Here is a 13,128-nt window from a genome sequence, read left to right on the forward strand (position 1 = left end):
GCTGGCGACAGCGCTTTCTCCCCCTTCCACCATGTGCAGCATCTTTCCTCTCCTCTCATCCATCCCCTTGTGCAGCATCTATCCATCCCTCCTTCCCATCCCGCACAGTAGAACCCCGCCGATCCTCCCACTGTGAGGTCGACATACCTCCTTTCCAAACAGCACTGAACAGGCTGCTTTATGGCCTTCCCAACTGGGGCTTTCCATGTGCTGTGTCACTGATTTCCCAGTTTTTCACTAACTGTCCTTACTTTTCCTCCCCACCAAACATTTGCCCCATACCCTCTCTTTCTCCCAGCTTATGCCCTCTCTATCTCCCTTTCCTTCCTGTATGTGCCGTTTCTCCCCTCTAATGTCTAGCATCTGCATTTTTTTCTCTGCTCTCCTCTATTCAGCATCTGCCCTCTTTCTTTGCTCCCTTTCTCTCCCTATTTTCATCCCTTTTTTCTGCTCCCTGTCCATCCTGCATCTTCCCCTCTCTCTTCCCCACCACTCAATGTTTTTCCTCTTTCTCTGCTCCCTTCTTTTAGTGTCTGACCCCTCTCTTTCCCCATTTCCAGCCAGAGTCTGCCTCTCTCTCTCTCTCTCTCCCCACTTCCATCCAGAGTCTGCTTCCCTCTCCTTACCCTCATTCACTGTCTATTTTCTCTCTCCCCCCATGTCATCCAGTGTCTGCTCATTCTTTGCCCTTTCTATCCAGCATTTGTCCTCTCACTCCCCCTCATCCAGTATTTGCCCCCTCCCTCTTTCTGTCCAGCATCTGTCCCTTCTGTCCCCCTCATCCAGTGCCTGCCCCTCCCCCCTTTCTGTCCAGTGTCTGTCCCCTCCCTCTGCCTCATCCAACATCTGCCCCCTCTTCTCCCTTTCTGTCCAATATTTGTTTCTTCTCCCCCTCCATCTGGTGTCTCCCCATCTCTCTTCCTAACACCCCACCCCCGCAGCTGCTGGTGTAGGTGTGCAGTGGCAAAAACAAAGAAAAAGACTGCCGGGCTGCACTGTTCATGCTCGTGGCTGCCATCCTTGCCCCCTCTGCCATCATCTCCTGTTTCAGAGCAGGGAATGCAGCCGTGAGCATGTACAGTGCGGTCCCACAAAGTATTTTTCTTTGGTTTTGCTGTCACAGACCAGCAGCAGCATGTTGGAAGTGGGGCGATATTGGTGGTCTCCTCCTCCTTTGAAATTTTGGGGGTGCCAAGTCACCCATGGCTCTTCCTATGTTGTATGGCAACTCTATTACCTAAACTTCATATTGAGCTGGTAATTTTATAAAATCATTTTCGCAGGGGTGTCCTCTTAACAAAATTCTGACTGCTCTAGAAGTATGCACTTGACATCATGATGCATACTTCTTTCCTGGTAGGTGTGTGCAGGGGTGGAGTTTGAGTAGAGCATGTATGGAGCACACAGTTATAAATATGTTTATTCATCTCATACTTTAAATATTAATTGGTGCGGACATTTACACCTGCTTTAAGGCAGGTAAAAATGAACACAACTGCAGTGTGGGTACAATTTCTACCTCTTTGCTACTATTTTCAAAGTTTATTAAAAATTTGTTATGCTATCATGCATTTCAAGGTGGTTGTACAATAAAATCAAAGGGAGCACAAATAGTGAGCCGAAAAGGCTAAACTAACAGAACAACAGTAAAGACAACAGGACAGAAGATGACAAAAATAAACAAACTGGTAGAAGAAGGAGCAGGGAGAACTACAATATAATTACGGAAAGAGAGGGGAGAGGGAAAACCGAAAAGGAAGGGGAGACAACATATCAATCCAAGGAAATGGACTATGTAAAGTTTAAAAAGTCCTTACAAAGAGAAACAGAAACATACCTGTCTTTATAAATATAACTTAAAATAAGTGCCTGAAAATTGGCTTACAGGTGTCCACTGATAAAAGCTGTTGCTAATGATGCCTTTCTTGTAAAAGAGCGTTTAAAAATGATTTGCTGCAAAATAAAGATTATTCATTAAAATGTTTCATTGTTTCTTTATGTACTGCAGACAGTGTGCATATGAAAAATGTAGCCTCAGTGTTTTTGAAGGAGTTTTAACTTCTCTATATCACCTCGAGAAAACTGAAATCTCCTTTGGCTATGAGGCCCTTTAAAAGACCAGAACAAATGATATTGCTGGTCATGAGCCTTTGGGGCTTCACTGGCATCTTCTTCTGATACTGTGTTTCCCCGAAAATAAGCCCTACCCCCCCAAATAAACCCTAATTAGATTGGTCCTTCTATTCTGCATCATTCATCCATCTGGCAAGCACTTTCACCTAGGATTGCCAGTCGTATTGCAGTGCACACACCTGTAGGTTTTAAAATGACTGTTATGCTAGCATTTTAGATTAGAAGGGGGTTGTCTGTTTTCTACAGAGAACATATATTTCTGCATTTGTACTCTTTTTTTTTTTTTTTTTAATTCCTGACTATTTTACCAACTTTCTGATCTCTTGTTCCTATGAGAAAAAAAAATCTCCACAAGAAACATCTGCTTTAAAATGAATTTTGAATATGTATATAATGTGTTGGATTTGGTGTACTTCACTGAAATTGTTCTGTTTAGAGCATCTTTTAAATTGCTATTACTAATACTAGAGCTGTGTTTTCTTTGTTTTATATAGCTATCATGACGTATGTGTATTTGAGGGATTATAAAATACACACAGATGAATGTTTATTTACCATAATATAAAATTCATTTCCTAAAGCAAGCATCGGAATTTGTCCTGTGATTTAAGTCATTTGGAATCCTTCAGTCTTTAAGAAGAGGAAAGAAAATACAGCTCTCCAAATGAGGGCGATATTGAGACTTCTGTTTGGATAGTTGTCCAGATAAATTTAGGACAGCCTTTTTGATGTCTTAAATTCATCCTTATAGTCATCTATTGTGGACTGAATATTGTTGCGTGCCAGGTAATGAAACAGGCATGGTATGGCGTCATTCCATTTTGACATTCTTTGGATAACGCCAGGGTAATCTGTAATAATTTTCAGTAATGCCACTGAAAATCAACAGAAGTGCCAGCAGAACCAACCCCCCCCCCAAAAAAAAAAAAAAAAAAAAGTGTTTTATAATATCTCAAAAGGCTTTTTGAAAATGAAAGTGAAACTCCACATGAAAGGGACCTAGTTACAGCTGTGAATTTCTTAGGTCTTCAGAAAATGAAAAAAAGAAAAATCCACAAATTCAAGGAAGTCAAAAGTTGTGCCTGGAGTACTGTATGACTTACTGTCTGCCTTTTTAGCAAGTCTCTTTGCATACATGTTTGTTTAATGTATTTGGTTGAAAATATCCTCTCCAGTATGTTGCAGAAAGTTCAGCCCTTGGGTCCAGACGGTAGTGTTGCAAAACCATGTAAGGAAATAATCTTGGAAGTGTGGCACTTTTTTAACCTGAACCTTAAACATGGCCATAATGAGATTTTGTCAAATGATTTTGAGATGATTTGAAATTGTTTCCCTGTTCTAACTGTGGCAGCCTTCCTTATATCTCTTTCCAATAGCGGTGGTAAATCTGCCCCCTCCCCCACTATTCTTGGCAGACTGGCTGAACTATGGTGTCTTTATATGCTAACAAATGAAAAAGTGAACCCAGCAACAAAAAATATTTTACAAAATTCTTCAACTCTCAGTATTTCATATTTAATATCAGCATCTACAGGGTTAACGAGAACAATTTTTCTAAAACATATTTAAGGAGAAATTATTTTATTGTTGTTTAGGAGATCTTCTGTAGTGGGTTATAGAGAATTCTGTCATAACTCCACTATACAAATTGTTACGCTCAAACAGCATAAACCGAGCCACATGGGCACATGATGGTGTAAATAACATTGTTGGAGATGCATATTGTATATGAATAGTAACTATATCATCTTTTAGACACAGGATCGGTTCATAACGTCCTAAATCGCACAATTGGCAATTTTTACACATGGTGACCAAGGGGTAATATAGTTTGATCAATGTTATCAATTTGTTTATAAGTCAATTATTCCCCTATGGTTTTTCCTCATTGAAATACACAAATGGGGTGATTCTCAAAACAAGAATGTACCTATAGCACCCACCATTGGGTATGCAACACTTGATCAACGCTGGATGTTAACGTATTGAATAGAAGAACTGCCACCAAATACTTCAAAGAAACAATGAGCTGCCCAGGAGGATGTTCTAAGCTCTTGTGGATCTTGAGTAAAAAATAAATGTGTAGAGACGTTGTACCCTTAGAACATAAAGCTTCTTCCTTAGGAGTTAATATTGATTATCCTACTGCATCTGTCATCAGATTAACTGTGATTTTAGAGAATGACACGGAGGCAAATTTGTCCCCATCCTCACGGGATCTCAATATTCCCATCACATCCGTGCAAGTTCTGTCCCTGTCCCTATCCTATTCCTGCAAGCTCTGCCTTAACCGCACAAGCCTCGAACACTTATAAAGCTTGGGCAGATGAGGACAGAGCTTGCAGGGACGGGATGGAAAATTGAGATCCCAAGGGGACAAATTTGTCCTCATGACATTTGGCAGGTAAAGGATCTTTAGATCCATAGGATCTGAAAGTTACCTATTGGTTTTCAAGAAATACTGTTGCTTGGACCATAGTACCACAGTTTCTCCTTTGTCAGTTCTCAAAATTAGCTGCTCCCTGTGACCCTGAGGAAGTCACTTTATCCTCCTCTGCCATCAGGTACATTAGATAGATTGCGAGCCCACTGGGACAGATAGAGAAAATGCTTGAAGTACCTGCTTTGAATGTGGTTGTATAACTACAAACAGGTGGTATACAAGTCCCAATTCCTTTCTCTTTCCCTTTCCCTTTATTAACTCGTAAAGCATATAAATCTTCTCATTGGATCTTAGATAAATTCCACTGATGGACCTCTGATCTGTTTCAATATAAAAAACAAGAATGAACCACCCAACACCCCGTCCAACTACAGACCAATCGCAAGCATCCCGCTATTCACCAAAATTGCAGAAGGGATGGTAAACGCCGAACTAACCAAATACCTAGAAAAATTCGATATCCTCAATGACAACCAATCAGGCTTTCGCTCCAATCACAGTACCGAAACCATCATAGCCTCCCTCCTAGACCACATACACACACTTTTCAGCCGGGGATCCAGTGCCCTGATTTTACAACTGGACCTGAGCAGTGCTTTCGATCTAGTTGACCACGACATTCTCCTAAACTGCCTTGCCTGTATTGGCATCTCCGGCCAGGTCCTCAACTGGTTCAACGGATTCCTACGGAACAGATCTTACAGGGTATTTAAAAATGACTCCCTCTCCTACTCATGGGTAAACTCTTGCGGTGTGCCTCAGGGCTCCCCCCTGTCCCCCACCCTGTTCAATATCTACCTCACCTCCCTAGGAAACCTCCTGCAAAACCTCAAGCTAAAATTCTTTATCTACGCAGATGACATTACCATAGTCATCTCTCTAACCAGTTTCACTCAAGAGCTCCTCAACTCCCTCACAAGCATACTGAATCAGATAGAACTCTGGATGCTATCCTACAGACTAAAACTAAACCCAGACAAAACAAAATTCTTCCTAGCAACCCCCAAAGACAAAATCAAAGACACCTCAATTCAAGTAAAAGGATCCATTTTCCCCCTCGAACAAACCTTAAAAATACTAGGAGTAACACTAGACAAACATCTATCCCTGGAGAAACACACCGATATCACAGTCAGGAAAAGTATCTCGATACTATGGAAACTTCGCACCATAAAAAAATACTTTGACGACACTTCCTTCCGCCTCTTAGTACAATACTCCATCCTCAGCATATTGGACTATTGCAACATCATTTACTTGTGCACCACAAAGAAAACCATCAGGAGACGTAGGATGATCCAGAACACTGCTGTCCGCCTCATATTCGACCTGAAAAAATGGGACCACATCACCCCCTTCTACCACAAACTCCACTGGCTCCCACTAGAATCCAGAATCATATTCAAATTCGCCTGTTTTTGCTACAAAACAATATTTGGTTTATCCCCAAGCTACATCACCCCTCACTTTACCCTAAACCACAATTATAAGACCTCCCACAAAATCCAACTCTTCGCCTACCCCTCCCTAAAACTATGCCACTCAAAAAAATTCCTTGACAAAACCTATGCCTTCCAAGCTGCCAAACTAAACCCTTGGCTGGCCCAAATGGTCCTCAAAGCCCACAACTACCTCGACTTCAGAAAAACACTTAAAACCCACCTATTCCGAGAGCAAGACCCTTAAAGTCCCTAATGCCCCTTCCTTCAATCCTCCTCCTCCCTCTTACCGAAACTTCTCCCCCCCCCCGTCTCCCTCCTCTCCCCCCTTCTTCCTCCTTGTAGTTCGTAATTCTATGATCAATCTGGAATTTAACCACTTGTAACTACTTTCTCCTTGCTATTCGCAACTCTATGATCAATTTGGTATGTACCCATTTGTAACTTCTCTCTCCTTGCTGTTCGCAACTCTATGATCAATTTGGCATGTAACCTCTTGTAATTTGTTCTAACCAATGTGAACCGCCTAGAACTCTTCTGGGTATGGCGGTATACAAAAATAAAGTTATTATTATTATTGGCAGTACCAAATTTTGGAAAGTATTGGTTGCTGGCTCAGGAAAACCCAGAGGATACCAATTAGACTTAGGATGCACTATAGACCTGTCTGCAACTGGCAGATGTTTTGTGAAGAAAATGAAGTTTCCTAAAAAATTGAAACAAGGAAACCCTCATTTTAAATGCATCACAAAGTACCATAGGGACAAACCCCTTTAGAAATAGGGCTAACAAGCTAAGGTGCCCCCCCCCCCCATTAATTTGTGAATGAAAATGTCTTTGAAACTGTACTTCTAGCTGTATTCCTCTGGGGTGTGCTAGAGATACTTTAGTATTTTACTACATTGGGTTTTGGTAGTACAGTCTTTTCTCCCAGAGTGAAGGGTTTTTTACTGTGCTATCTTTCCCAATTTAAGGAAGAAGCCAATGATAAGAATAGATCTCTTTGGATTTAGAGCAGTTTTAGTGCTGCAGGTTGCAAACCAATAGTGAACGTTTAAGGCTTCTATTATTTAATGACGTCACTTGGACCTTTAGCAAACTTTTGTATGTTGTGTTTAACTTTGCACCATGTAGAGACTGTGTTGCCTTCTTTTCCCCTTTAAGCACAGGAAATATATTTAATACAATAATTTGACCTTAGGCATGTAAACATTTGCACATCAGTATATGTATGTATTTTCAATGGAAACTTTTCTAATATGTTGAAAGTAGAAGCTGCAATTCTATATTGCATTTACTGATGCCCAGTTTCATTTTAAATCCTGAGAAACTGTGCTGAATGGCTTGCGTAGCAGGCGCTGGTACAAAACTGGAGAATCTCTGCTTAAAGGCTCTACACAGATTGTATTGTCAAGATATTTCTAATGTATATGCAAGAGGGAAATTTCCTTGCACTACTGGAAGTGTATGCAGATCTATATTATGTTTTTTCATCGCAGATAAACTGAAAATCTAGAGGACTGGAAGAAGCATATGATCATCCTGCAGAATTATATGTCTCTACCCAATCTCAACTTTATTGCATAGCACAATTTAATGTTTTGCTACCAGTTATGTGTTGTACTTGAACAGGAGCCCATTGTAGAATAAATGCTAATGTTAACTTTATAACTGACAAATGCAGGACTTAAAGAGCGATCTATCCCTGAAAGAGAGGCTGAAGATTTCATTCATCCTGGAGTGGCACGATCTGTGGAATCAGGTAAGGTCCTGATGGTGAGAAATGGAAGGCCACACCTGGAATAAAGTAAGGGGCACCTTTCATTTCTTTGGGCCTTAGAGATCAGAGTTACTGCACCACACTAAAAGATAATTATTTGGCTTGCTTTGTGTCACGTTTGAATGAGCTGAAATAAAAGATAAGTGTTTGGGTCTCAGTAGCAAAGCAGTGAGAAAGTCAAAGAAAACAAAATTATTGTGGAACAATACTTTTCCAGATATTCACAATGCATGTTCATGAGGTAAACTTGACTGAAATGGAGGGAGTACATGCAAATCTATCTCATGTGAATTCATTGATGAAATACCCAGGCAGCCAGATTTTCAGGATCTCTCAAATTTTGGGTTGAGAACCTCTGGTGTAGAGCATCAAAGGCTGGTCTACTGCAATTCATAGAAAAACCTTATAGTCTCTCCCCCTGATCATAAGAACATACTAGGTCTGACCAATGATCCATCTAGTCCAGTATCCCATCTTCACGGAGGCCAATTCATCACAAGTACCTGGACAAAACCCAAATAGTAGCAGCTGAGATGGGGGAGATGCAGCAATAGAAGCTTGTCTCTGGCTGATAAGTACAATGTTGAGCTAGTCTAGAATGCATTACTGAGAGCATTTTAAAATCCACAGACTAGATCTATCAGCTTTGTGTATATGACACCATCTGAACCAGAACCTTCTACAAAGAAAAAGAATTATTAATCTTCAAACCAGTTATTTAATTTTAAATAATTTTTTAAAACCATAACAATCAGTGTACCATACAAGCTTATAAACACAGGATACTGGAAGATCACCAATAATACTCCATACTTATAACAATAATAGTCAATCAGTTCATCAGAATGAAGGAGTACTTATCTTCTGAAGTTCTTATCTTCTAAGGTAGTCGTATTATCCTGGGCTCAGCTGCAAATTCCAAAGGGCTTAATGCTCCCAAACAAAAGTGAAAAAATCCAACCAAAAACTTTCATGTAAAAACAACCAATGTTCAAGCTCATCGATTCAGAAATCCTTATTCGTAAACTCAAACAATCAGTATAATTCAAAAATATCCAATATCACAGACTTCCTCAACACAGTATGCAGTCTCCGGTAGTTGTTTGACACCATACGTGTTTCTCTTCCAGCTTTCTCAAGAGGAAGATATATACCACACTCTGAAAAAACAGCCACATATCAATACACATTCAAACTCTTAACAGCAACATTAAATATTATAACATATCTTTTAATACATACTCTCGAACAGCATACAGCCTCACATTGGAATAGAGTCCCATGCAGGACTTCATAACGGCACAGCCAATATCAAATGCTCTCAAAGCAGTAAACTATACACCCGCTCTACATTTCTTAAATCACATGATCACCATTGATGTTGTATAAACTGATTGGCTCCCAACTATTAGCAGCCCAAAGGCCACTCTACTAAGGGAGAACACATGTTAAAATATCTTGTCTTACTGGCTGAGATTTCTGATTTAGCCACTCCCGATGAACATTAAAGACACGTTTATAGGCCTTCTTTAAACATCCATTAGGATATCCCCGTTCCTTAAATTCCTGATGTTTAAATTCTTGCTCAGATGAACATAATCTTTTTAATATAAAGAGTAGCCCGAGAGCTTGTCTCGACGGGCGTATTGTAACACGGGGCTGGGAGGCCCTCGTGTTGCCCGCAAGGCAAGCTGGGGAGGGGACCATTAGTAGGGTAGACTTAAGGAAGTAATAGGGGAGGGATTCGTGCCAAAAGGCGAGTATAGGATTGGACAAGATCGGGATGATGGATGGCGCAGGGTAGTAGATAAAACTGGGACCTTGGTGGACTCAGTTTGTTTAGGGTCCTCCAGGGCGGTTTTTCTCCCGCCCGCCCGCCCTTGGGTTTGTGGCCTTAGTGGCTCGGGAAGGCGGGTCTCCCAAGGTGCTGGGGCTCATCCGGCAATGAGCGGTGGGCCGGCTGGGAGCCGAGCCTCAGGTGACCCGGGTTAAAGGGGCATGAGGTCATGCCACCTCTCAGACTTTTGTTGTTTGTGGCGGGGTTGGGGGCAAATGTTGATGTTTGCACGGGGTAGCTCGGGAGGAGCTTGTTGATGTTGTTCAATTGAGGTTCAATATGTTAATGATGTTAATATATGCAAAGTTAATTTATTGGTTATTGTGGATTAAATAAAGAGCTGTGGCTATATTCCATAGTAAAGTGTGTTGGTTTTATTTAGGGGTGGGTATGGAGAAAAGGGGGTTGTTGATGGACAGCAGCAGGGACTATCCAGATCCCGCTGTTAAAATCTGCCCAACTGGGATACTTTGTTTCAAATTCTTAGGATGATGGCTACCATAATGCAACAAAGTATTCCTATCTGTTTTCTTCCGATAAATGAAAGTATCAAACCTCCCATGTTCATAATTGACAGTTACATCCAGAAAATTTATCTGACTAGCATGAACAGTCTCTGAGAAAACAAGTGCGGATTACATTGATTTAAATAGTGCAAAAATTGATAAACTTCATCCTTTTCTCCCTTCCAAATAAAGAAAATATCATCAATGAATCTACGCCATATAATGATATTAACAAAAACCTGAGATTGGTAAACAAACTGTTGTTCGAATTCTGCCATTTACAAACATGCTACAACAGGAGCTACAGTAGCTCCCATCGCCACTCCAGCTTTCTAAAGATAGAACTGATTGACTATTATTGTTATAAGTATGGAGTATTATTGGTGATCTTCTAGTATCCTGTGTTTATAAGCTTGTATGGTACACTGATTTTTATGGTTTTAAAAAATAATTTAGAATTAAATAATTGGTTTGAAGATTAATAATTCTTTTTCTTTGTAGAAGGTTTAGAATTTTTTTAAAGAATTAGATATAATTAATTAATACTCCCATTATAGTGTGTGTGTGACCATCTGAGCCAGGCCTAGTATACTAGGCTGGTTTGGAAAAATGTACTAAATAGAATCTAGAACACAAAAAAGAAAAAAGGAGGAATGGAGGAAAATCAATTACACCATAGAAAAAAAAATCACTCCATGGAAAATAACACACACCAATGCCAGAGAAAGTAATTATAATTTTAAAGCAAAAGAAAAGCCTCAGACTAACGGAGAGGGGTATCCACACTCTTCCCCCCAAGCATCATCGGCAAAAAACTTTCACATGTAAACTAATTGCTGGCAGGTGGGAGCATGGATATAGTAAAAAATAACTAGAGCAAAAAACACTAGTTGGAGATAAGCCAAGCCAGAATAGAATTTGTTCATATGCCACCAATTGCTAATTCCACATTTTCTCCATATATATGTAACTACTTCCTCCCCCATATACTTGTGTTCTCTATTCCCCTCCTCATGCTTGCACTTTTCCTTCCTCAGATTTTCATTCACTGCTCCTTTCTTCTCTTATCACTGCCTTTCATTCTCTGCTCAATGTGGAATGGGAAGTCATAGTGAACGATCTCATGAAGTTCCCCCACATTGCAGCAATAGAAGCTGCTCTGTCAGCAGTGAGGTGCAGCTCATAATAACATAGTAGATGACAACAGAGAAAGATGCCATATGGTTTATTCAGTCTGCCCAACGAGATAAATTCATAAAGTATGATGTAAAACTACATATGCACACTTGATTTGCCTTTGCTATTTTCAGGGCCCCACTGCTTGAGTTGCCGTCAAAGCTTACTCCAGCCCATCCTGATCTGTTTTACCATATACAGGTCACGGACCATAGAAATTTACTCAGCACTGGCTTTGCTTCTTAATTACTGGTGTTAACAATCTAATCACTGCTAAGCTTGTTTAGTTCTCATTATTTTTGAAACCATCACCTCTCCTGGAAGGGTATTCCGGGCATCCACTACCCTTTCTGTGAAAAAGTATTTCTTGCTGTCAGTTTCACATCCAACATGAGGAGAAGGATTGGAACCTAGCAGTGGTGAGAGGACACTCTGGAGGCCTGAATGGTAGGAGATAAGACCCAAGACCTAAGTACATTCTGCTTGTGGTCAAAAAGAGGAGAATCAAATCCTCAAAAGAGGAAAATGGGATATGCCTATATCCAGAATGATGCAGAAGGAGCTGGAGGGAGGTCCAAGTATACTTCCACACTGTACTTCAAAGTTACACAAGGAGTAAGGAGAAGAGCAGGTGCTACCAAGAGTCCCACCAACTATGATGTGCTTACTTAAGGGGTTAGGATAGAGGGTGCAGGACTTGTCCGATGTAGGAAACTAATAGGGGCACATTAAAAAAAAAACTAAGATGTTCAAACAACTGGCTAAGTTGGCACTTGGACATTCTAAATGCTGGGACGTCCAAGTGCCAATTTTTGAAACTGGTTTCCTGGACATGTAGCGAGACTACAGTTTCTCTCGCTGTTCATCCAGAATTCAAGGGTGTGTGTTGGGAGGCATGTTATGTGCAGGCTCAGGGCGTGTTTAAACTTGGACATCTTGCAGCGATAACCGAACCTTTCCCAGGACTTCCTGGATGAAGCTAGACAACTGGAGCTAGACCTGTTTTAGAAGTATCCAAGTACCACAAAGATATCCAAACTGACCCAGATGACCACTGGACATATGAAAGTATGACCTCCCCTCTCCCCCCCCCCACACACTCACACACACTCCCCCAGAGGTCACTGACTCCCTCTCACTCCCCAAAGATCTGAAAAAAAAAGTACATATCTGTCTTTAGAACAGCAGCATCTGGTATAGGGAAGCCAAATAAAGCAGCAAGCAGGTGTCTGGATTTATTTGATGGGTGATGTAGGGCAGTGGTTCCCAACCCTGTCCTGGAGGACCACCAGGCCAATCAGGTTTTCAGGCTAGCCCTAATGAATATGCATGAGAGAGATTTGCATATAATGGACATGACAGGCATGCAAATCTGCTCCATGCATATTCATTAGGGCTAGCCTGAAAACCTGATTGGCCTGGTGGTCCTCCAGGACAGGGTTGGGAACCACTGATGTAGGGAACCATAGAGAGGGGGGAGCCTGGCCTATATCCTACTCTGTCTGCTACATTTATGGTGGAAAGTGTGAGCCCACCAAAACTCTACTATACTGCTACAAGTGGCACCTGAAGGAATAAGGGCTAATGGGGATTGGTAGACAGGTAGGTATAGTGGGTTTTTGGGGAGTTTTGAAGGGCTCACAAAACACTATAAAGGGTGGGAGAGGTTATGGTGAGATGAACATCTGACACTCTTTATGTAAAGTTCACAGAGGTGCTCTCTAAACTACCCTACTACTCTGTTAGCATATCTGTGTGGCCAGTCCATTACAATGCTGGCCCCTCCTATGCCTAAATAGCTTGAGTTTGGACGT

At 41.1% G+C, this 13,128-nt stretch overlaps 1 protein-coding gene across 5 annotated transcripts in view; it reads left to right on the forward strand.

The window, feature by feature from the left end:
* Window positions 1–13,128, forward strand: part of ASPH (aspartate beta-hydroxylase) — a 456,780-nt gene that overhangs the window by 200,999 nt on the left and 242,653 nt on the right. For all 5 annotated transcript variants that reach the window (XM_033933439.1, XM_033933442.1, XM_033933441.1 and 2 more), the window contains one exon: window positions 7,700–7,777. In XM_033933439.1, the coding sequence (XP_033789330.1) occupies window positions 7,700–7,777 (78 nt within the window). The remainder of the gene's footprint in view (window positions 1–7,699; window positions 7,778–13,128) is intronic.

This window comes from Geotrypetes seraphini, chromosome 2 (assembly GCF_902459505.1).
Source record: "Geotrypetes seraphini chromosome 2, aGeoSer1.1, whole genome shotgun sequence".
Lineage (NCBI taxonomy): Eukaryota > Metazoa > Chordata > Amphibia > Gymnophiona > Dermophiidae > Geotrypetes > Geotrypetes seraphini.